Source organism: Prionailurus bengalensis, chromosome C1 (assembly GCF_016509475.1).
Source record: "Prionailurus bengalensis isolate Pbe53 chromosome C1, Fcat_Pben_1.1_paternal_pri, whole genome shotgun sequence".
NCBI classification, from domain to species: domain Eukaryota; kingdom Metazoa; phylum Chordata; class Mammalia; order Carnivora; family Felidae; genus Prionailurus; species Prionailurus bengalensis.
The window spans coordinates 55,134,939-55,161,182 of NC_057345.1; the positions used below are offsets into that span (position 1 = coordinate 55,134,939).

Consider the following 26,244-nt stretch of genomic DNA (forward strand, 5'->3'; position numbering starts at 1 on the left):
CCCGAGTCCCCGTTAAGGTGGCAGCGTCTGATAATTAATCTCGGGTACCCAGCCGCTGCAATAGGCTTAAGAAGACGAAGAAGAGGGGCGGGGAAGTGCGTCACCAGGTGGGGAAGGGGCTGTGCGTTGGGTGCCAAGCGGGAGGGGTGGGGGTGGAGGGGAATAGGGACGGAAAATAGGTTCTGTGTGCTCTCCCGGGGTATTGTGTCAGGAGATGCAGGCTGGCTACCATGTGACGCGGTCCAGAGCTGAAGGGATTGGCCGAGGCAGCGCAGGCGGTGCAGCTCGGCCGGCTTGCTGTTCCTCTCCCTTTCTCTCGCAGCATCTTCCTGGGAGCCTGTAGGTGAAGCAGCACCAGCAGCATCCATGGCCTATCTCTGGGGTTAACATTTGTCTCATTTGGCTTCAGCAGTGGACGGAGCAGACCTCTCGGCAGCAGCGTCGTGAGGACTTAGCTGGGACCTGGAATCGTATCCTCCTGTGTTTTTCAGACTCCTTGGAAATTAAGGAATGCAATTCTGCCACCATGATGGAAGGTAGGATGCTTTCTGCTGTGGTTGACTGGCTTCAGGCAAGGTTTGGGCAGAACAGCGTTGAGGAATGCGTGCAGCCTGTGTCGGTGGCTGGTCTAGAACCTGGTTGCCAGGATTTGCAAGCAGAAATGCTGCAGTTTGCTTGCAGCGGACCAGGGCTCAGACTAATGGAATCAAACCACAAGGCTTCTGTTTAGCTCAGAACCTACAGAGCTCCCAGCTCTTTTGAGAGGAAACAAAACAAAACAAAACAAAACAAAACAAAACAAAAAAAACTAACGTGCATCCAGGGAGCTGAGATAGAGCTAAGAAAGAGCTTGCAGAGCAAATAAGTTGGGAGAGAAGATAAGGTTTTCTGCTCTGGGTTCCTGGGACTACACTGATTAAACATTTACAATGGAAACTTGTTTTCTGAAATTGACATTAGATAGGAGAGGTCATTGACTGAGTTATCCATGCTGTCATTTTCAGTGAACTGTTTAAAAATTTTTTTCTTAATTTTTGTAAGATATTTTTATCTCTGCAATTTACATCTTATTGTTGGGGTGAGAGGTGCAGCAAATTTGGTCCATAAACTATAGTTATATGGGGATGCCATTGCAACAGAATGAGCAATATGAGGAAAGTATCTGCGCCTCTTAGCCCTGGGTCCAGGGTGTTATCAGGTTAAAAAAAAGAATTTTGTGCTTCCTAAATGCATTCCATGCAATGATTCTTAGCCAAGCTCCAAATGATTACTTACTGATTACCTTTCTGCATTCAATACTGAGTATAAGAAGGAACTTTCCCTGGGGAGATGTTGTTTAAACTATATTTTGTTCTGATAAATTACCCTTCCAAGCCTGAGATAGTGACAGCCAAGATTGCCTCAAAAAAGCACCAAGCTGATTAAGAAAGAAGCAGGCAGCCCTACCCCGGCTTTGATTTTGTTTTCACACTACAGGATGGTGCAAAACTCCTGGCCTTTCCTAAGATGACAGGCAGAAATTTGTCCCCAGCCTGGATTTCACAATGCAGAATCGAGTGCATAATGGGTCTCAAATCAGCCATGAAAATGGCAGAGAGGCCACCTCTTAAAGCCAAGGTCTGTCCTACAGATTTTAAACATTCCTTAGAAATTTACCAAAATGGAATAAGAGGAGGATGGTTTCAAAAAGCAGTCGTGTAGCCTGCACTAATTTGGCAGAAATGAATTCTTTTTGCTCCCTCTGTTATCACGTCAAAAATTGTTAATGTAATTTTGGGGAGTGAAGAATTCTACAGTCATGGCCCACAAATTTTAGAAAATAGCTTTAAAAGAGAGATTGGGTATCGTTTTATTATGGAGCCTGGTCTCAAGCTAGTTCTTTAAAATACTGGTCTAAATAAACTGAGATTACTAATGCTCTAAGATTAAATCATTTTCATTAATTCAAAATGAATTTAATCTTTGAATAACAAGACAAGACGAACAGAAAGTGTATTACTGATACACTTTTCAATTTAAACTCAGGTGGATTACCCTCTTCAGAAAAAAAAACAAAAACAAAAACAAATCTTGTCTACAGAGGTACTGTATTTCTCCAGCTAAATTTCAGTTGCAGTATCTCTTAAAAAGAAATCTGCATACATTCTGATTAGGTTTGAATCTTACACATGAGAGTGGAAGATCATTCATTTTTACTTCTTGCTTTGCAAACTATGGAGTTCAAGCGTCCTTTTTGAAGGAAGTCGTATTTATTGATGCTCGTTAATGACTCTCCTGGAAATATTGTCTATTTTGCCATCCCAGAATGTCAGTTCAAAGCCCTATGATAAGCTTATCTGAGCTGCTGAAACTGAAATGAGAACTGTAACAAAGACATGTGTAGGAGCTGAATTAGCACTATTGCTCTGGGTTTGCCAGATTGATCTAATGAAGGATGTTATCTTAGCACTGTTGTGAATTAGAGGTGACACTATGGATCCCTTCCATCAGATCCCTGCAAAAGGAAATGGACAAGTGTTCCCATTGGCTTCAAAATTTACATGAAACTAATAATTTGTATCTACCCACGGTTCCTACTTAAATGCTTTTCAAGACTTATTATCTTAATGGTTCCTGACCTTAGAAAGGCAGGTAGGAATCTTAACCAGAAATCAATTTGCCCGGCAATAGCATTTCCACTTAGTTGCCAGTCTTTTTGGCAATATATGCATGTTTCTGATACTGCATCCCAGAATTTCACCTCCAAATAGCTCTTATTCTGAAGACGTGGCATAGCAGTTACCATATCCATTAATTCACCCCTAGAGGAAGTTAGGTTGTTCCATCTATCACGATAACCTTGGAAAGATAAGGAACCCCCTAAAGTCACCCTAAATCCTGTCATGGAAGCCCTCTGCTGAAACATCAGTGGGCTCTGAGAATGTGTCACCCAACATTAAGATAGTTAAAATTGTGTCTCTCCTCGACTAGTACATGTCATACACACACACACACACACACACACACACAGAGTTACACACATGTAGTCGTCAACACTACATTATTAACACTACATTATCAACACTAATTATTAAGAAAGGGAGAGACCCTACATTTACATTGTGTATGTATATATATTTCTATATTCACCAGAGTCTGTTAGTCTGCTGCTCAGGAAAGCATGGCCATGGCAACTTTTCAAAGCCACTTCTCTACTTTGTGTAAAACAGGAGTAAACAAATAGTCTTCAGAATGGCTCATAGTTTAGGTTTGTGTTCTTGTTTTGATGGAACAAGATATGAGCTCCATTCATCCAATGCCTATTAGAAATTCTGGTCATAGATGAGGAACATTACTACCTCCACAGTGATACTAATGTCATATAAGGTAGTGAAATAATTCTGCAGGGGCCTCCAACATGTTACCAGTAGTTTGTGGCCCCATGATTCCTTTCAAATATTTTTATTTAAAAACATGCATTTTAATTTTATATTTGATTCATTGATTCCTGCAGTCTTTATTTTTCGGCAGTGGTTGGTATTGAGTTGTGTCTTTCCTAAAGTATGCCACGTGATATGGAGCCTTCCATGGTATGAATGTGAAGGGAAGGAGGGTGAGCAAAGGGAGTTATTTGCTTAAAGGCACATGCATGGGTTAAGCTTACAATGCGGTCTATGTGGTTTGGGCAGCTCATCAAGGATTCTGTTGTTTTCACATATTATTATTAAAGTTTGAAAATGCCATTTTAGCTACCCCTTCCAAGATAAGTGAAGCTAAGTCAGGGTTTCTTAGGAAGTCTGTTTACTTGTAGGGCAGCCTGGGAAGTTGTCCCTTGTCTTGAAGAACTGCACCAAAAGTACTTGTTTTTAGTTCCATGGTCAGGTTCTTAGGTACTGTACTGGAAGGATAAATGTTTGGGCACCAGTGGTTTCATCCTGTATAACAATTTTTGAGATTAACAAGCATATTGTTAATGGCTTACTGGATATAATTGATTTAATAAATTTTATTATATTTACTATTCACAATAACCTGTGAATAAGTGTATTCTGCATGCAGTAGTTTTGGTATTCTTTTTCTAAATTGGAAAAATAAAAAATAATATTTTGAGGCAGAAAAATGGCAGAATGGAATTTGAACCCAAGTTTGTGTTTTTTAAATCAATTCAAGGCCTAATAGATGGTATAAAATGAATGAGATTCCTTTATTATGTCATATCTATATCTATATCTATCTATATCTATCTATCTATATCTATATCTATATTTAGATCTATATCTATATCTAATATATATTTTGCCTCCTTGAATTGTAGAGGAAAAACAATGAACCAGCATCATCACCTGGCTGTTTTGCCCCCAGCGTGTTTACCTCAGAAAACATAATACACATTTTTCCTGAATTCTCATAAATAGAGATGAGAGTTTTCTGGACCCAAGTTCATTTAACAACAAAGCTCATATTTTTGACCCCTCATAACATTTCAATAGGAACCATTTTAAAATTTGTATCAAGATGGGCATCGTAACCTAATTGAAAACTAGGACTTGATTTCTTTTGTGGCATATTCTGTCTCTCTTTTTTTTAAATATGAATACTCACAGGACCATGCCTTTTAATTCCTCATTATTGCCTTTTATCTCCAAAATTATTGTTTAGACAATTTTGAACAATTGTAGATTAATTGAGCTTCTGTTGTTGCAATGAACCTTATAATAGTAAAGATTTTTTTTTTTCTCCGTCTAGAAATAGAGTTTTATTTATTTGGAAAATTCTTTGATGTGATCAAAAAGGAACAAAACATTTTCAAGCTGGAACTATTCATTTTCTAGTTAGCTAAGAAGTTTTAAAGGGAATTCTCTTAATTTCCCAGAAATAGTGAAGTTATTTTGGAAAATCTTAAGCATGCATATGAGATTCTAATACATGGACTATCGTTCATGTAATTTCTCTCTTCCTCAAGGTTCGGTGTTAGAAACAGCCTTCTTGTATGCATAAGTTCCCATACAACTCCAGGGATCAACTTTAAATCTCTACAAAGAATATGCAGCTTTAAAACAATTATCTTAGCTAAACCATTCTAGAAGACTGGGTAAATCTTTCTGTTGGATTTGACCCATACGTTATCCATGTTTCAAATAAACAAATTGCAGGAAGTCACCAGCTCACAGCTTTTATGTTCCTGAAAGTTTGTTTATGAATTGCTCACTTGAAACAAATTTTCCCATAGGGATAATGATATATATGATGATGAGATTCCCACACTGGTCCTTCAAAGGCTATTGACCCATTAGCTAGTTGAAATACTAAATATTTGCAATGAAATGTGTGAAGAAGAGTACTGATACTGCAGTAAGTAGCCAGAAGAGAACCATGGAATTAAACGTGTTTTCAATTTTAAATGTTGCTATTTGTAAAAAGGAAGGTCTAATTAGAGGACAATGAGATGGAGAGAGAATTTGAAGGTAGTTTTTAGGTATATTTTCAGAAGTTTTAGAGACTTATGAAACTGGATTTTCAATGATCTTCAATTTTACTTCCATACTTGTGGTTTACTTTTTCTCAATTCAACTTTATCATATATACTGCTGTTGAACTGTGATTAATTTCATTATGGAAACTCACAAATGGAGTTAATAAAGGGAGAGATGATGGTACAGGAGTTGAAAGGGAGAAAATGCTTAAGGGATTATAACGGATTTGGGCTCACGTGTCTGAAAAAGTCCCTGAGGATAATGAACTGAATAAGGAGGTAGACAGGAACTGGGGGCAGGATCCCCTTAAGGAGAAAGTGGGTGTGTGGCAGAGGGGCTGGGTCTAACCGATTTCTCTGCTGACTACCAAATATTTCTGTGGGCACAGAATGGTTTGCTTAGAGGGACAGGGCTCCTGGGGATGGAGCTTTAGACTTGGAGAGGGGTCAGTCACCTTTCTCGGAACATATATGCCATTTAAGTGATCCACAGAATGTCACAAAGATACTTAGAATCTTTATTTAAATATCATATATCATGTCACTTCCTTGTTGAGAAAAACTCCTCTATCTTCTCATTTCTGTTAAAATTCATTGCATACTGGAGACTGCACACTCTGGCCCACTGTGCCTCTCCAAGCTCATTGCATGCCTTACTGCCACTCTCGGAGTGTTTAGAAAAAATGCTTTCCTGCCTCAGGGCTTTTGCTCTGCCTAGGACACTATTTTGCCAGTTCATGGAGTGACAGATTTTCTTGTGGTCCTAGCAAAACTGCCACCTTCTCAGGAGGGCTTCCCTACCATCTTGTCATCCCAAGCTCTCAAACACACAACCTGGGCCACTGAGTACATCCCAGTCTACCCTCTCCCCTCAGAGATGTATTTATGATTCATCATTATTTAATGGTGTATGGGCTGAATTTCTCAGAGCTAAGCTCCGCAAGGGCAGGAATCTGGTCTATCATATTCACCTCCTTATCTTTGGTTCTTGACACACAGTGGACACTTGGTGTGTTTATTTATTGGATAAATGAGTAAAACCAGATATAAATGACTCCAGTGACTTCATATGGTACATTGTAAGGTATTATTTGGTACATTATAGTGGATATAAGAAAAATAAATGCTCAAACTTGTTTTCTTGCTGGAGAAGCAACATGAAATGAGAAAAAGCAATGTATTATGAAGTAGGATATTGTGAGATACAGATAATACATTTTGAGAAGCAAAAGAAAAGAAATAGTCCATTTGACAATATATGCATGAGCTTGAATTATTTTGGCGATTAGCTCCAAAGAAATGATTTTATAATACAAAGAGGCAAGTTATAGCACAGCCATTCAAAGAAGTTCCCAGGATCACTGTTGTCAATATGCTGTACATGTTTTTCCTTCTCTCTCTCCCTTCTGCTCTCCTTTATTTCTGCCTTTTCGTTCTCCTCTTTCATTCTTCCACCCCATCTTTCTCTTCCTGGGCAGTCTTTGCTTTTCTCTGGTTTATGACCAAATCTGAAAATCCTGGCTCCTGGAGCTAGAGTTTGACTTGGAATTTGGCAAAGTATTTTTAAATAAATAAATGAATATAAATGAGTGTAATGTTGTATGATATATTTGTGCAAGCAGTGGCACTGTCTTATGGTATATGAGGTTTTTCAAATGCCAAATTATCCCTGATCAGAGAATTCATTACTCTTGGAAACTCAATGTGGTCGTTGAATTTGTGCAGTGGATTTTTTTTGTAGAAAGAACATGGACCCAGAAGTCACACATGGGTTTGAGTCTTAAGTGTTGTGACTGCTTGGCTGTGTGCCTTGAAAAGGTTACTGTAACTTCCTGGGGTTCTGTTTGCTTGCAAACAAAATAAGAGAATTGATCTGCCTACCTCTAGAACTTCTAGCTCTAAGAGTTTCTGGCATTCATTGAATGGTTTGGAGTCTCCATTCTTACTGTCTCCAAGGTTTACACTGAATGATCGACCCCTTTTCCTCCCATCTCAAAATATACTTGTCCCTAACACAAAATAATTGAAATGTATTACTATCTTCCTTTTGTTGGATACTCCTCCTCCTTTGTTGGATGCTGCTCCTCGCACGTATGCCACAAGTTGGTCTTGCACCTTTAAGGTACTGGAAGAGAAAAGTGCAGTTATGCAACCCTTTTCTATAGCCCCTAGCGTAGAACTACTTGCCGTGTGCTCATCAGAAATCGCATGAATTAATGAATGCATACTAGGTGTTCGGCCCTGTTCCACATGCTAGAGGTTCAATAGTGAACAATAGATACAAAGTCCTGCCTATGTGGACCTTCCTTTTAGTGCGGGAGAGATAGGAAATAAAATGAAACACAGAGTACATTTGATGGGGATAAGAACTTTGGAGAAGAATGGAGTGGAGGAAGGGGATGGAGGAAGTAGTGGAAGGAGTGGGGTGGAGAGGGTTGCTATCGTAAATAAGGTGGTAATGGATGGCCTCACGGAGAAGCCATATAAGCACAGACTTGAAGGAGCAGAGGCAGTGAGCAGCCATTTAATTACTTGGAGGAGCAATCCAATGTGGAAGGAGGAAGAGCATGTGCAAAGGCCTCAGAATATGGGCAGACCAGCAAGGATAGGGAGGGAGATGTTCAAGAGAGGGACTTAGGGGAAATATATGTAAGTAGACACTCGTGAATCTTCAGTGGTAGTAAGGCCTGCTTCCTTCTGCGTTAGTCACCATGAGCCTGTGTTATCCATGTGTCTAGTGACAGGTAGGAATTCAGAAGCCTGGCATTCTGACACTGGTTTTGTGGTGCTTCTTGGACTCATTCTTTCCACATATTAAAGTAAATGGGTGAATATCATGCTCTTACCTTAGCTCATGGTTCCAAGCCCAGAGTTAGAGCTGAGTGTTCAGCTCCAACTTCAGGCTTGAACGTTTCCACGCAAGAGAAATGGTCCCATGACAAGGGTGACCCCGGAATCAAAATCACATATCAGTTCAGAAATCACAAATCAGTTCACTATATACAAAAGACCATCATTTGTATTTTTTGTTCATATCAACTCCTTCTTTTAATCGAGACTAGTATTTTAGGATTTTTAAAAAGAACCATGCAGAGTGACTCATGGTACATATCTTTAACAAACAGTATAATGAGTAAAATATTGTGCTCACTTAGGACATTGTCATAAGATTATATGACATTTGCATACACTTCAAACTTTCCAAAATGCTTCATTTATTCAGCAGATAAATCAGGAGCTTTTTTCTTAGTTTCAGGTATTCTAGGCACTATGAATATGACAGGTGAAAAAAAGGCAGCTGTCGTCTCTGTCCTCAGAAGCTTAGGGTCCAGTACAATGTTGTCACACACTGTTGTACATATGCTTTTTATTCTCACATCATCCCTGTGTGGTAGGAAGAATAGGTATTACCACCCTTATTTCAAATAGGAAGAAAGTAGAGCCCAATGATATTAAGTGACTTGCTTAAGGTGACCATCTTACCAAGTGGCAGAACCAGCATTTATTTACTATGCTTGACTCTTACCTGCTCACACCTGAAATTGTTTGGCCTGGGTCTCTGGCTGACAAGCAAACAACAGATTGACTAGATTGGACACAGTATTTCAAAAGCCTTCTTCAGTACTAAGCAGAGTAATTTTATCAGCAGGTTATGATCATTCAGATCAGCCATCAGCTTGAAGAAGGTCACCTAACACAGAAGTGTTTCATCCCAGTGGGCTCCTTTCAGTGACCCTCACTGGTTTTCCAGAATTTTATGATGAGGAGGGAAATGTGATATCAACCAGCCAGCAGACTCTAAACTTTCACAGCTTACCTTCTACACAACGTTTTATCAAAAAGCTTGGCTCCCGCTATGAACAAAAGCCCTTTCTCCCTGAGAAGGACAGTTCGGTGTTCACTGACACTCTGTGAAAGCCTTGACCGTTATCAGGAAAACATGATGGTGTGTGCTGCCATTGAAGATTAACCAATCTAGTCCAACCTCATTTTACAGCTGAGGAAACCAAAACCAAATGAAATAACTTACCCAAGGATTTTTATTCTCTCCGTAAGAGGACACGTCAAAGTTGATTTTTTTTTTTTTTTTTTTTTTTTTTTAGTAATGATTCCAAAAATGTGAATAGACAAAGACTTGGAACCCATGGTGTCTTTCACATTCAAAGGTGCTGAGACTGGTTGGGTGACTGCCCAAAGACACACAAATGAATGTGTCCCCAGGGTCCACCGCTCTCCTGAGTACACACACAATGTGGCCATTTATAGCTCTCTCCTGTGCTTCCATGTCTCACGCATCTGATGTCAATGAGTCAGCGCTGTGTCGAGGGAAGAACCAGGACTTGAAGGGGCTGGATCTCCTGACTAGTTCTATGACCTTGAGTGAGTTCTGGAACTGCTTTGGCCTCTGCATCCCCATTTGTAAGGTGGGAATAATGCCGGCTCCCTACCTCGTAGGGTCATTGTGAAGATCAAATGAGATAATAAATACGAAAACATCTGCAGAAGTGTGGTGCATATGCCAGTTATTTTCTCAGATCATTCTCTCTCAGATTCATTATTACATGTGGTTTCTTAGCATTCAGGGGCTAGGTATTCCTGCTTGCTGTTTTACTTCTCAAGTAGATTATCGCTGCATCCTCTTTTGCAGATAGGCCTACAGATTTCTCTCCTCTCTTCACCATACTGTTAATTACTAGCATATTCTATATCATCCTCGATTCTCGATGTCCACGGGCTACGCTACCCCTTTCTTGACCGTGGAAGACATCACAACCAATCTCATCCATTTTTTTCTTTCTAAAAAAATTTTTTTTAACGTTTATTTATTTTTGAGACAGAGAGAGACAGAGCATGAACAGGGGAGGGTCAGAGAGAGAGGGAGACACAGAATCTGAAATAGGCTCCAGGCTCTGAGCCATCAGCACAGAGCCTGACGCGGGGCTTGAACTCACAAACCTCGAGATCATGACCTGAGCCGAAGTCGGACGCTTAACCAGCTGAGCCACCCAGGCACCCCTCATCCATTTTTTTCTATCTCAACATCTATCTCAGTGTCTATCTCAACATCATATACTGGGCTGCCCCTGCCAGTTGTTTGGAATTGGCACATGAGATGATATCACACTGCTTTCCCTACCATGGGCAGTTTCCCAAAGTCGAAAAACAATGACTAAAACAGGAATGTAGGTGGTCTCGCTGTGCAGTCAGCCTTTACAGATGCCCTTAGTGTATCACTGAAAAATGACATGTGATAAATTGCTCATAGCACTAGGTATGGTAGCAGTGGTAGAAAATGGTCTGCAAGCCCTATAACAGGTAGGACGCTACTCCTGTTCTATAGACTCTAATCAGCAAGTTTTTCTTAGCCTCTTTGTTCCTCCAATTCAAAGAACTGTGACTACCAGGTTGCTAAGCCACAGTCAGTGTTTGGATTCACTCCTGATTTCTCCTTCCTGCTTGCCTCACAACAGTAGGCCCTTTAGAGCTGTGGATTATCATTCCTAAAAGATCTTGGCTCTCTCCCTTTCATCCTCTGCTACCACCCCTGATCAGACTTTGGTGCTTCCAATCCATGCTTCTCACAGCCATCAAAGACATCACTTTCCCCCACTTGCCTTTGATTATTCCCATGCTTCTAAGACGAAGTGCAAATGCCCTGGTGTGCGGCATAACACTTTCATACACAGGCTGCTTTATCTGCTCATATCCCACTGTGCCAGCCAGACGGGGAGCTCCTTGTCCTTCTCTTTCCCTTGTATATGCTCTTCTTTCCCTTTTCTGCAAGGTCGCAGTCTGTTCTGATCACTCAAGGTCAGACAGAAGTGCCCCTCTTCAATGAAGCCTCACACATTCCCCCACATTGAGAGTGAGGTGCTCCCTGAGCTCAGTTAGCTCTTGGTTCTTGCCCCTCAAAGCCACATATCAGAAGGTTTAAGAGCACTGGCTTTGGAGTAAGAATGACCTAGGTGAAACCTCATGTATGTGACCTTGGGAAGCTAATGCACCTGCTTCCTCATCTAGAAAATGGAAGTGATAATAACAATTAACTTTCTGATGGGTAATTTGAGCACATGAGGTCATAAGGATTAAACCAGAAAGGGCATTTATAGCCAGTGAGTTCTCCAGAGATACAGGACCAATAGGTTAAGAGGGAGAGGGAAAGCAAGAAAGAGAGAGTCAGAAGGAGAAACGGAAAGGGTGAGGGAGAGGGAGAGGGAGAAGGAAAGAGAGAGACAGAGACAGAGGGAGAAAGATATTTTTAAGGGACTGGTACACTTGATTTTGGGGACTGGCATTGCAAGTCTAGAATCCATAGATCAGACTGGCAGGTAGGGGTTGATGCTGCAGTCTTGAGGTAAAGTGTTAAGCTCTCAATAAATCTTAGCTGCTATTTTCTGTTATATACCTACCTTGTTTGTTCCTCCCCCAAGAACCAAGGACTCCTCCAGAGCAAGGACTGTGTCTCATTCAATTTTGTATTCTTTTTTTTTTTAATTTTTTTTTCAACGTTTATTTATTTTGGGGACAGAGAGAGACAGAGCATGAACGGGGGAGGGGCAGAGAGAGAGGGAGACACAGAATCGAAACAGGCTCCAGGCTCTGAGCCATCGGCCCAGAGCCCGACGCGGGGCTCAAACTCACGGACCGTGAGATCAGCCACAGTCCTGGCTGAAGTCGGACGCTTAACCGACTGCGCCACCCAGGCGCCCCTCAATTTTGTATTCTTAATGTGTGGCATGTGTAAGTGCTCAATAAAAATCCAGTGAATGCATAAATGCTATTGAGGGATCACATTTTGGGGGGAAATATGCAATATTTGGCCCATAGTAAAGATGTATGAAATGTTACTCGGTTGGGAACATTGAAGGCACCAGTATGGTTCCTGGATGCCAGGCAGTCCCCAGGACTGTGAGCCCCCACCTCTCCCCAGGGCACCCATCTGCTGTGTAGGGTCACTCTGGTGGAGAGCCACATTCTGGTTCAGGAGCAAGCAGTTGATCTAGTATCTCACACAATCTGCATGACTGCTTTAATTGTTTTGCTTTCATTTTGAGAGAGACCAGGTTTCATTGTAGAAAACTCAGAAAATAGGAAGATAACAAAGAAGAAATTGAAATGACCGATTATCGCATTATTATCGAATAATGAACCGCAGTTTGGCGAGTGTAGAACATGGACTTTGGGGACAATCTGAGGCTCTTAAAGCCTCAGCGATATTAGCGGTCAAGAGGGTGAAATAACACCTTCCTCATAAGACGTGGGGAAATTAAATAAGATAACATATGGACTTCACTTGGCATTTACCTGGCTTATTAAGTAAGCACTCAATGAATGCTAGCTCTTAATAGCTTTACATGCAAAACCAATATTTATGTCATAGAACCCAATTTGACCTGTACATGTATACACATACATGTGTATATATATACACACAGACAGACACAGCTTTCACAATTGACATTAGATTATAACCACTGTCCTAGGCAGTGTGTATATTTGTTAAGAGTGTAGGATCTAGGGGCGCCTGGGTGGCGCAGTCGGTTAAGTGTCCGACTTCAGCCAGGTCACGATCTCACGGTCCGTGAGTTCGAGCCCCGCAGTCAGGCTCTGGGCTGATGGCTCGGAGCCTGGAGCCTGTTTCCGATTCTGTGTCTCCCTCTCTCTCTGCCCCTCCCCCGTTCATGCTCTGTCTCTCTCTGTCCCAAAAATAAATTAAAAAAAAAAGTTGAAAAAAAAATTTTTAAAAAAAAAGAGTGTAGGATCTGGAAGCAAACTTCCTGGCTGCAACCCTTGACCTCTGTACGCTTGCCAACTGTGTCAGTTTAGGCATCTCATTTACGCGCTTTGTGCTTCAGTTTCTTCTCCTGTATGAGATAATCCCTATCTGGAAAGGCTATGATAAGATTAGATGAACTTAATATATTGTACATAGTTATTATTATTTTTATAACATATAATATATATGTGGTATATAATATACATAAAGAACAGTATTTGGCACGGAGTAAACGCTCAGTCAAGAAACGTTAGCTATCATTATCATCCCCCTGAAGTAGTCTCCAAAAGCATTATTTTTACCGGTTGTGGAATATGCCATTGCATCACAATTTATGTTATGATTTCCCTGTTGTCAGACATTTAGACTGTTAGCTGGAGCTTGATGTGTATATTGAGCTAGAATGGCTCATATTCATGAGTCATGTGGTGTGTCGTGAATTCTTCATTTTCATTTAATAAGATAGCCCTGTGAGGTGGTAGGAGTTCTGCATTAGGTTCTAGTCCTGACACTGCTCCAGCCAACTGAGTGACTTTGGACAAGTCATTTAACACTGGGGAGAGAAAGCAAAGTAGTAGAAAGAGAAATTGATTTTAATTCAAAAAATTCTAACATCTCCTGGCACCGTTCTTTATTAGCTATGAGGATGAGGCCAAAAATTTACCAGGTGGGTAGGAATTGATTTTTTTATGTCCTCTTTGAAAGTCCTGGCTGTATATTTCAGGCAAGTCCCCATCTCTTCTATTTTCCCATCTGTGGGATCGCAAGTGAGTTTCCCTGCCTTTCTCACTTGGTTGTAAATATCAAAGCACAAAATATATGTGAAAGTACTTTTAAAAGCAGTAAATTTACATGTAAATATAAAGTAATATTAGGGCTGTTGTTATGTTGAGTATCTTGGAAACTGTTTTCAAATTCACATTAGGTTAAATAAGTTTGAAGGTGCTAACCAGTTTTCAAATGCCCAGCTCTTATTACAAGGCTTTCTGGATGTATCCCCACTACAGTTAACTGTTCTCTCAGTAACTTCCACCCTTCACGCATACAAATGATTTTCTTCATTCCTGGATACTAGGAATGCACACCTTTCCTCATTTGATGAATTATTTATTTGAATGGGTAAAGCTACATAGAATTTTGTGAAACCGGGTAAAAATAATGTTTCTAATAATGAATATGCAGTGGAACAATTTAAAATGCATTTTAAAGTGTGTTCGAATGAAATCTATCTTGGCCTAGTTGCAAAACCAAATATAGTTCTGTATATAATCTCAGCAAGGTCTAATCCGTGCAATCTAATTGCCAGATCAAATTATGTAATCTGGATTTCTTGTGTTTTCCGCCATCTTCTATCTTTGTGGCAACCCACTTCACGCTGGCAGATTGAAGAGTAGAGATTTTTGCTGCCTTGATGAATTTTGGCTAAGATACAGAGGAAGTTTTTCAGTGGCAGTGAAATGCTGTGAGCTAGCCATGGTTCTAGATGTGAGATACAAGTGAGCAAAACACCTAGAACCCTTGCTCTCCTGGAGATTGCATCCGACTCTGAGGAAACAAGACTCACAAACCAAATGAATAAACAAGATAATTTCAGATGGTGGTAAAATCAATGAAAAAAAAAAAGACAGAATCATGAAAAGAGTGGGAGTCGTGGTGAAAGCTGTTTTAGGTGGTCAAGGAAGGCATGTAAGCTAACCCTTCTTCACAAGGTGACGTGAGAAGATCTGGGAGCAGAGTATTTCAGGAGTGAGAACTGCTGGGGCCAAAAAACTGCCTGGAACTTGGTAAAGCTCAAGGAACAAAAGAAAAGCTAATGTGGCTGGAGACCAGTGAAGGGAGGGGAGGGAAGCAGGAGAGAAGGAAGGCAAGATTCAGATCAAGCAGGGCTGTGTGGGCAATGGAGATGGATCTGGAATTGGTTGGGAAGCAATGGAAAGCCACTGGAGGGGTTTAAGGAGAAGTCATATTTCCATTTGCATCTTTAAACAATTACTTTGGATGTTGGATGGACTTGAATAGCTACAGATGGCCTTCTGGTTTTTTTTTTTTTTTTTTTTTAATGTTGTTTTGAGAGGAGGTTGTCTTGAATCTGTGTTTGAGTAATAACTACTCTGACTTTATTTAATTGTTATGTTAATTTTCTGGAAAGCTAAGAGAGATTGAAAGGGATTGTGGTGCCCTTCCCCTAAGCCACTCAGCACTGTCACTGCTGAGGTCTGAGGGCTCAGGGGATGGTTTAATTGAGCTATTGAATGAACTCTGTTTCTAACCCAAATGGTTCTGATGTTAGATTTTTTCAGAGGCATGATGACAGGTAAAAACGATGAAAATCTTAGAATATATCATGTGCTTTTTTTCTCATGTACTTGTTTTTAAATGGCTTTGAAGCACTTCAATTATTCGATAGTCATTTTGATACTGAATCAGCCAGTTTATTAGGCTGACTTTCATCACTGAAGCTCTTTCCCTCTAAGCCAGATGGAAAAGATAGAAGTACGTAAGAGATCTTGCTGTTGACAGAGGTTGACCTCTCCGTGTTCCATTTTTCTCCACAAATTTTTCGATTAAAACCTGTGTCCTCGCTAAATTCCATTGAAAGAGACCCCTACTGTCTCTCATAACGAAGCTCCCCTCCTCCTACCTCCAGGGGCTTAATCTATTCTCTGAAATGTATTCGTAACCCAGAGGAAAATATATGAAGATTCCTGTAGGTGGGACTTGTTCCTGTTCCATTCTTCTTTATACTAAAGACTCTGTTTTTCTTTTCAAATTACCTCTACAATATAGGAGATAAGTGTTCAGGCTTAGAAATCAAAACAGACCTGGGTTTAAGTCCTGCCTCTGCAACTTACTGGCTGTTTGCATTTGGGCAAACCTGAGTTTCAGGTTGTGTTTGTTGATTGTTTCTTTCTTTCTTAGCTTTTTAATCTATCATGAATTTACAAGATTTTCAGCAAGTATTTATTAAGGCTCCAAACATTGTGCTAGGTGTTAGGTGTTCAGTGCATATGGTAAGTAAACATGAACACAGGTCTTGTGGACCCTACAGAATAGTGACAAAGACATTAAATTAATACAGATAAATAAATGACTATAAATGAGCAAAATGCTATAAAGGAAGCACTGAATCAGACTCTCAAAGAGCTTTTTAAAAAATTTTTTTTTCAACGTTTATTTATTTTTGGGACAGAGAGAGACAGAGCATGAACGGGGGAGGGGCAGAGAGAGAGGGAGACACAGAATCGGAAACAGGCTCCAGGCTCTGAGCCATCAGCCCAGAGCCTGACGCGGGGCTCGAACTCACGGACCGCGAGATCGTGACCTGGCTGAAGTCGGATGCTTAACCGACTGCACCACTCAGGCGCCCCTCAAAGAGCTTTTTAAATATGGGACCTAACCTGATAAGGTAAGGGTAAGTTAGAATTGTTGCAAGCATCATACGACACTTTGCTTTTAACATATGGCAGTTCCCCCTTTGCTGTGGGTTTGCTTTTGGTGGTTTTAGTTACCCACGGTCAAACAGTCAACAGATGATCTGCCTTCTGACCTTCAGAATGTCAGTAGTAGCCTAACGCTACGTTACAGAGCCTACAGAGCTTACATCACTCACCTCGCTTCGTCGTCACGTAGACGTTTTATCATCTCACATCATCACAAGAAGAGTGAGTATTGTGCAGTAAGATATTTTGAGAGAGAGACCACATTCACGTGGCTTTTATTATAGCATGTTCTTACATTTGCTCTATTTTTATTGTTGCCAATCTCTTACTGTGCCTACTTTATAAATTAAAATTTATCATAGGTATGTATATGTATGGAAAACAGTAATTACAGGTTTCTTCGGTACTATCTGTAGTTTCAGGCATCCACTTGGGGATTTGGGGAGGTATGCCCCATGGATGAGAGGGGACTACTGTATGTCCTTTGTGTTCAGTTGATCATAGCTATTGTTATCGTTATCGTTATCGTCACTGTGGCCACTGTTGATATTACACACACCCCATGCTTGTATATATTGGATGCAGTGAGCTTTCCCATTATTTGTTACATGGTGCTCCAAAAAGGTCTGTTGACTGTGTTCTTGGTTAGTTGCCTAGAACTGTTCTACATCTGTGCTCCCTGACTCTTGCCAGCTTACTTCGTTTTTGACCTGGTATCTGAGTAGTTTCTGGGGCTGGCCACTCATATCTTGGATACCATCCATCCTTGAGTCCCCCACATTCCTTAGAAAGCTCCTAATCTTGATGCTCTATCTCCTACATGAATACCAACCAAATCCCAATGTGGCAACTGCTATGTTGTTATGTTATGCTTCTGAAGGAGGACTCTTTAAGAAAACTTTCTGAAAGAAAAGAGAGTGCCTCCCTTTCTCTTGAAGCCCTTTAAAGAGCCCATTGCTACAACCACTCTGCAGTATAAGCACCTGTTCTGGTTGAATTATGACCCTGAAGGATTTTTCTTCCTGTTAGTTTTACAGTCTTTTAAAAAAAATTTTTTTTAATGCTTATTTATTTTTGAGAGAGAGAGAGGGGCAGAGAGAGAGACACACATACGCAGAATTCAAAGCAGGCTCCAGGCTGTGAGCTGTCAGCACAGATCCCGACGTGGGGCTCGAACCCACGAACCATGAGATTGTGACCTGAATGGAAGTCGGACGTGTAAGCAACCGAGCCACCCAGCCACCCCTACAGTCTTTTTTTTTTTAATTTTTAATGTTTATTTTTGAGAGAGAGAGAGAAAGTGTGCATGAGTGGGGAGGGGCAGAGAGAGGGAGGCTGTCAGCACAGAGCCCAAAGTGGGGCTCGAACCCACAAACTGCAAGATCATGACCTGAGCCGAAGTCAGACGCTTAACTGACTGAGCCACCCAGACACCCCAGTTTTCCAGTTTTTTTAATTCATCATTAACCTAGAGGCAAGACCATAATAATCTTCAGACTTTTCCATTTCTCCATACCAAAGCTTGTGAAAATATGCTTTTTAAATTTTGATGTTGCGGGTGCATATGTGATACAAACATCTGTTCGTGGTAAACTCTTGACTTTCCCAGCTGATTGGTGAGGTGAATAGCTCTTCAGGGTCATTACCTCTAAATCGCCTCTTCAACTGGAGTTTCTCATAACTGAGTTTAGTTCTTCCTGTTCTCCAGGTAGCTGCCCTAGAACTTACCAAAAGATGGCTGCCCCAGATCAACCCTAGGTCTCTGGATGTTGTATAATAAGAAATTCTGAGAATAACATTCTCCCTGAAATGTGCCATAATTTCTCTCTTTTTTTAAAGGTTTATTTATTTATTTTTTAAAGGTTTATTTATTTTTGAGAGAGAGAGAGAGAGCATGAGTGGGGGAGGGACAGAAGGAGGGGGGGCTAGAGAATCTAAAGCAGCCTCTGCGCTGACAGCAGTGAGCCCAGTGCGGGGTTTGAATTCACGAACCATGAGATCATCACCTGAGCGGAAGTCAGACACTCAACTGACTGAGCAAGTCAGGTGCCCCACGCCAAAATAATTTCACTTAACAAGTAGGTGTAACTACTTCCCTCCCCAGGAGGAAGAAGTGTTCAAGGAGGGCTCAGATTTATTAACGTAAAAACAGCTACCATTTCTTGAAATCCTGCTATGTGCTGGAAACTGTTCTTAAATTCTCCGTAGGCGTTTGTCTCATTTGCAATAATTCTATGAGGTTACTAGCATGGTCATTATCTCCATTATGTCAATGAGAGAACGGAGAATCGGAGAGTTTATGACTTGCCCAAATATTTAGGACTTGTGCACTGATCTCTCTGACTCTCAAACTTATGTCGTGAACCACTAAATAATACTGTCTCAAATTTTACCTTTGAGAAATTAGATTGAAGATATTCCCAGGTAGGGGCAAAACAGTGACGTCACCTGCACCACAACAATTGAAAGTTTGCAATAAGTAATACTGTGATGGCATGCTCATCTATCTCTTCTCACCACACAAATACTAAATTTGAGGAGATGCCTGTCCAGTTCTTGTAATACTATCAAACATCTGTAATACCTCACATACAAAGTTCCAGCTAATAAAGAACATGAGTAGATAATTATAGAAGTAACAAAACTATTATCCAGAATGCCTTTGTTTGGATTATTTTGTAATCCAATTGGCTTATAGTTTCTCACTCTTTATAGGTTTCTATGGCGTTGTATGTTAAAGCAAACTTTAATAAACTGTGTCGTATATTTCAGAGAAACTTGCAATGCTCTCTTCAGCACTTAATGCACTTCTCCCATGCTAGACTGAGAAATCTATTTCCTCTTCTTGCTTAACAATCTATTGAGCACACCTCCTAGTTTCAGTTATCACAGAATTTTTATTTTATAGCATTTCAGAGGCAATTCAGTCATCAGCTGACCTTTGTTTCATATGAGAAATAAAGTCATTTTGACTGTGTGGTTCCATATTAATGGCTTCGTTGTAGTTCAGACATAACACTGCTTTTGATTGTAATATTACTAACAGCTGCTCAGGCCTCAATAACTATAAGAAAATGCATATTTTAGAAACGTGTGAAAATATGCAGATCCTCTCCAAGTTTATTTATAAACTCGAAATAGAGCCTTTATACTATTTATTTTGCAGTAAATACAAGTACAGCCCTTAGGTATTGCCTTTTTACCTGCACCTTGTGTTTCTTGTTTTCATCCCAAGTTCTTTCGTCAAAGCAGGCAAACCAACAGTACAGATGAACTCTCTATATGAGGCATATGTATCTAAAGTGTACAAAAGTCCACGACTCTGTAGATTCTCTGAGGGCAAAACGGGCTCATAGAAAAGTGGGCCACGGTCACCTGAGGGGGTAGTAATCGTAGTCATTATTATTACTATGTATAACAGAAGAGTATGCCAGGCTCTGAGTGAGGGGCTGTATAGAATGGCATACCACTTATGTCTCACTATAACCCTGTGAAGGTTATTCTTAGTCCCATTTGATAAATAAGGAAAATGAGGCCCAAGGTTACGTGCACAAGGAGGAAGTGACAGAACAGGGTGGAACCACCGAGCCCCGATCCTATAATCTCTGAACCACTGTGTTTAGTGACTGCCAGTCACCACTGTGGGCCTGTCCGGGGCAGCTGGGCTGGTGAGGCTCTTGTCCATTGTCAGGAGAAGCCAGAGACTTCACATGGGACCTCTTTATCACCACTCCTCACCCCGTCTGAGCTCTCGAGTACGCCTTTTTGACTGGCTCTGTCTTGTTAAGAGCCTTTACTGACTTCGGTGAACTCACTTAGCAACATAGCCTTCAGTGCTGTCCTACTCTGGGAGCCTCCGCTGTGTCCTTTTCTGCGCGGCGTGCGATTTTGCACCGTGACACTGCCTCCTCTTCTCTCTTTCCTCGTTTCTCCTTGTGTTCTCTCGTGTGGTTTGCGCTGTGCCGCCGCTTTCTGTGTTCCTGTTCTGTGGTCTCTGCTCCTCATGCTCCCCTCATTCAGTCAGATTAGGTAGCAGTAGAGTAGCCATCAATGAGGTGGCAGGCAGCCTCTTGAGCCCCAGACCACTTGGGTCAAGTCCTGACCCCCTCACTTACTAGCTGTACAGTCTTGGCTCAGGTCCTTCTCAGTTTTAAAATCAATATTCTAATAATAATACCTATCTCAGATTTATTATGAAGAATGAATAAGCGGTCACATATGAAGTGCTTAGCTTAGTGCCTGGCACATAGCAATTGCTCATCTAACCTTTTTTTGGGGGGTGGGGGTTGTTTTTACATTTGCATGCTGACAGGTACTTTATGTGAGGAAATCCCACCATTTGTTTGAGGGAGAAGTGCCTTCAACCACACAAGGAAAACCCTTCCCCCAGGAAGAAAACAAAATGAGTTCTCCCTTTAAGATGCTTCCCATTCCTTCATTTTCAAGTTCTCTTTGGCCACAACACAAGTTGGCCAACTGCCACTGGGGCCTCAGAGACCAAAACATCAGCCAAGTTTTGTTTTACTTTTAACTCTTGCAATTCCTGTCTCTCCAGGTCCCTGCCACCCGTATTTACAACGCAGGAGGGTGTGGGCAATAGCTTCACATTTGGGGTTTGGGGCGTGGTTGACCTGGCCTTGTGGTCTTAGGGGTTGGGCAGAAAGCTGGGGGATAATGGCTTTCTGATCACTTGCCCCACAACAGATGTGCACCAGAGCACATATGACAACTTCGTGTGCAGGTGGGGAGGAGTGCCTGTAAAGATGAATTCCAAATGACCCTCAGAGCCAGCTGTGCCCAGTGCTTTTCGTAAAGCGTTTCATTTGATAATCACTGGCTCCTCTTAGATGGTATTATTTTTTCCATTTTAAAAATAAGGTCATCAACAATGAGGCTGAGAGAAGTTAAGTAATTTGACTGAGATCTACCTGGTTCTACTGTACGTGCTTTTCACCACCCGCCATCCTGCTCCCTTCACTTTGTTGTAGACCTTCTTTCCTGTACTACCTTCTTCTGACCTCAGTGTCCTTATCTGTAAACCAAGAGGATTCTGCAGGATGATTTGGAGTTCCCTTTCAGCTCTGACATTTTGACACTCTGGATCAACCTCTGAGCTTAGACACCCTCTGAGTGTCCATCCAGAGGTGTGTGAACTGGCCTCATTTGCTCACTGCTGCTTGGTTTAGGCTGCGACTGTCTGAGACTCTGTCTATTACTGCATTCCAGCTCCCATTACCGTGTCTCCCGTATTGACCAAACACACTTTGTTCTATTACTCCTGAGCAAATCCTCTACAGAATCCGAGAGCTTCAGGAATTCCCTTCTGGTGGTTGTTGAATGGGTGTTGCCTTGATCCATAAGTTTATGCAATTTCAGAAGGAAAAATGCTCTGCAGAATCTTAACAGGTTGGAGTTGAGGGGAGAGGAGAGGGAACCCAACAGCAATTGAGCTCCACTGAGTTAAATATCTTTTGCTTTGCTTTTTACAATCTTGTGAGATTAGATACTTTCTTCAGCGCTCATACAGAAGAAGGCCCTATAACTTGTGCAGAGAATTCAAATTTGAGTCTGCCTATATTTCATATACGAGGCTGTGACCTTTACCTTGGTGTATGGTAGAAAGAGGCACTAGGTTAGAAATTTCATTCCAGTTTTGCTACTAATTTTTAATGTGCTATTTTGATTAAGATACTCTTCATCGATCAAATCAGTCTATAAAATTGATTATCTTTAAACCAAGTAATCTTAGGGACTCTATGTCTTGAGCTGTGTTAATGGTTTAATTATCTCAGCTGCTTGGGAGGACATGAGATCACTCTTTATTCCTTTTTGTGCTTTATCTCCTACTTTCAGTCATCAAGTCCTATCAGTTCTGATTTTATTTTTTAATGTTTATTTATTTTTGGAGAGAGAGAGAGTGAGCGAGTGCAGGAGGGGCAGAGAGATTGGGAGAGAGAGGATCCAAAGCAGGCTCTGCACTGTCAGCCCAGAGCCTGATGTGGGACTCAAACCCACTAACTGTGAGATTGTGACCTGAGCTGAAGTTGGATGCTTAGCCAACTGAGCCATCCAGGCACCCCAGTGTCAGTTCTGATTCTAAAATGACTCTCTGTGTTCGTCTTTCTATTTCCACCATCCGCTATGGTGAATCTGGAACTTATTTCACTTCTGGAATCCTGAAATAGATTTCAAGTTGTCCACATTCCCAGGCTGTACCCAATTTCTCTCCCAGTCCTTCATATATGTCCTCCTTATGTATATATGCTTGTTCACTGTTTGCTCTTGTCCAAAACCTCAATTGTTCCTCCTCTGTTGTTTGCAGCATCAGGTTCTCTAGGCCTCCGTAAGCAGAAACTGCACAAAATCAACTTTCTGTTCTTCCGTGTCCACCATCTTTATCTTATCTCTGAACCTTTGCCAAGGCTGTTTTCTGCAACTCTCTTCAGTGAATTCTTTGAAGTCCTTCAAGGTCCAGCCCAAGTACAAAAAAAGGGCCCTGTCACTCTTGTTCATCAAGAACATATTCTGAGCATAAGCTTGATGCCAGGCACATAATGAGCAAATAGTAAATATTTGCTGAATTAATGTATGATTCCCTCTCATAAAGGTATCCTTGATTGCTTCTTCTTACATTTATGTCAGGATTTTTAAAGACCCAGTGATACTAATTTAGCATCTCTGGAGTGTTATAGTTTCAGGGTTGCATTGTTTCATACTAAAGGAAGAATAAAATGAAGAAATCAAAGGAGATTTTTGAATTGACCAAATCCTGGCCTTAGCCATTTCTCTTATGGACTGGAGGAGCAGGAAGTCCTTCCTATGTGTCACTGTCAGGCCCTGTCCTGTCTATCTGTCTATCAATCTATCTATCTGTCGGTGCTTTACTCACTGAACCATTACAACAGCATTGTGAGGTAGGTGCTACATTATCCCTATTTTACTGATAAGAAAACTGACGTCCAGAGAGGTTAAGTAACTTACCTAAGATAAAGCTAGAACATGGTTAAATCAGGTTTCAGATTCAAGGATTCTGGCTACAGGGTGTATAATTGTCAGCATTATACCATGTGCTACCTCTCACACCATTGCAAATCATAGGAAAATATTGAACATATTATTAGGCTAACCTCAAGAATGAAAAAAAAAAAACCTCTTAAATCAGACTTTATAGTCAATGGAACACAGTGGGTGTTACTTTACTAGGAATGGGTAGCCCTTTAGATTTAGCTCTCATTTATTCATAATCCCCAGTAAGATGCTCTCCTAGCTGTTTATAAATAGATATATTCTAGTATTTTGGCATTAAATATAAATGATAACAACCTTGTCCTAGCTGGAGGTCCTCTTTTTCCTCTGAGGGGTCTTCTTGGGCCCTCTGAAATGCCACATGGCTAACGACAGAATATGCCTTCTTTAAGGAAGCTCTACTTCCTGGAGCTTCTCTGGCATGCTGTCCTAGGAAGCTCTGCGCTGCAAGCCTCTAATCAGCTGAATAAAAATGAAGTGGGCATTTGTATTTCCCCACTGATTGAGTTGGCTCAACCTGATGTAGGTTCAAATTCACAAAAGCATAGACAGGCTTGCTTCCAGGCTTGCAATGGAGATGGAGGAAGGCAGGCTGTGTGCCCAGCTTCCTTGCAAAGCATGGCATTGGATATGTGTCACTGGTACCCTTTGAAACCAAGGCTCCAGAGCTCCCCCTCACCCACCCAGAAGTCATGGGATGATTTGTTCAAGATGCCCTACTTCTGATGCCAACTGGACCCTGTTCAAATGAGCGTGCAGATCAGAAAATGTTTTTAGAGGGTGAGTGCATCCATCATGGATAAAATGATCTGCAACACAAGATGTCTCAAACTGTTCCCCATTCGTCTTTCAAGCTTAGTATTTGTGCTATACTTGAAAGCCTTTTCTCAGAAAAGCCTAATCTTGATCATGTGAATTCCAGTTATTTAAGAGAATGTCAACTTGGTTAAATTACGTTTTCTGGGTCCATGCTTGACAAAATATTAGAGTAGTATCTTGATATTTACAAGTTTAACATTCAGGTTTCCATTATTCATATAAAACATTTTCGGTTCATAATAAGGAGTAATTTGTAGGTTTCCTAAGGTGTGAATATGAATCACCCACTTAGAGATACAGGGGTTTAGGTGGGGGTCAATTAGAGAGTAGACCTAATTGTGGGTCCAACATTGACATCTCAGTGTGATTTGTTATTCTCTCAGGTAAGAATTATAATTTGGCAATTCTCTTCCAAGTGTCAAGGGTAAACTCTACATCTGAGTCAGTGAAATAGCTTTAATTTTTTGTAAAAATGGTTGTAACATAAGGATTTTGGAATTTTCCCACTCAAAACTCGTGGCCAACATTGCTAATCAATCAACTGCCCTGGCCAAGTTCAGCCTGCATGAGAATCATCTACAAAAGGTTAATTGGATTTGGTATTCAAAGATGCGAAAATTGCTCACTTACTGGGATTTGAAAGGTCTGAAATAAGTTGCCTCTGTCTTTTTTCTGTCTTTCATTTGAGCTTGATTTTAAATACAGATTTCTCCATTCCCTGCTCTGCACAAGTTTGAGTCTCTTAGACATTGCCAAGCATTCTCCAAACACATCAGGAAAATGGGTCACTTTATTTGGTCTCCCCACTTCTGGCAGTGAGACTGGAACAGATATTTTGGGAGGATATAGAGAAGAAAAAATGAATCGGGGCCAGATTTCATGCATGAGGAAAATAGGTACGTACACAATAGACAACATTCCCATGTAGGCACAATGATGTGCCTCATCCCTCAACCAGAAGGGACCTCTACTTGTTATACCTTAGAACAACCTGCTTCTTCTTGGCTTCATGTAAAAAGTTTGCCACACACAAAAATAACTTTTGCTAAGAGGAGAACTTTACTAGTCTGTAAAAACCAGATTTTATGGATTTGTCATTCAGTTTCAAATACTTAATATTTTTTGGAGTATTCTATTCTAACAACCAGATTATAGGCCCATTTTCATGTTAGTTTTCCCACTAAAGTGTGAGACCCATTAGGAAGGGAGAATGTCTTTTCTTTTTTAAATTTGTATCCAAGGAAACTAGCAACGTGTCTTGATTTGAATTAAGAAATGAATAAATGATATTTAGTAGGAATGGTTTTCTCAAGTCTTATTCACCATGAACGAATCTTGGACCTGTTGCAATGACAATTTCTCTTCAATGGAAAAAGTTTTCTGAAAGTAGAGACAATTGCATCCATTTCTCTTCTGTTCATTTTTATCCTGAGAGCAGGGCTGGCTTAATGTGTACGGTTGCATAAGGCTTAAAAGGGCCCTGCCCTTGGTGTAGCGCTCTACTATTACTTTCCTAAAATTCTGAATAATTCTTGGGATGCCATTGGGGTGCCTGGGTGGCTCAGTCGGTTGAGCATCTGACTTTGGCTCAGGTCATGAACTCACAGCTCATGAGTTCGAGCCCCACATTGGGCTCTCTGCTGTCAGCTCAGAGCCTAGAGCCTGTTTCAGATTCTGTGTCTCCCCTTCTCTCTCTGCCCCTCCCCTGCTCATGATCTGTGTCTCTCTCA

General features: G+C 40.9%; 1 protein-coding gene across 1 annotated transcript in view; it reads left to right on the top strand.

Moving 5' to 3' along the window:
• Positions 1-293: 293 nt before the first annotated feature.
• The window catches only part of SGIP1 (SH3GL interacting endocytic adaptor 1), a 204,510-nt gene continuing 178,559 nt past the window's right edge, over positions 294-26,244 (top strand). The window contains 1 exon segment of the mRNA XM_043575202.1: positions 294-536. Coding sequence (XP_043431137.1) covers positions 527-536 — 10 coding nt within the window. The 5' untranslated portion in view covers positions 294-526.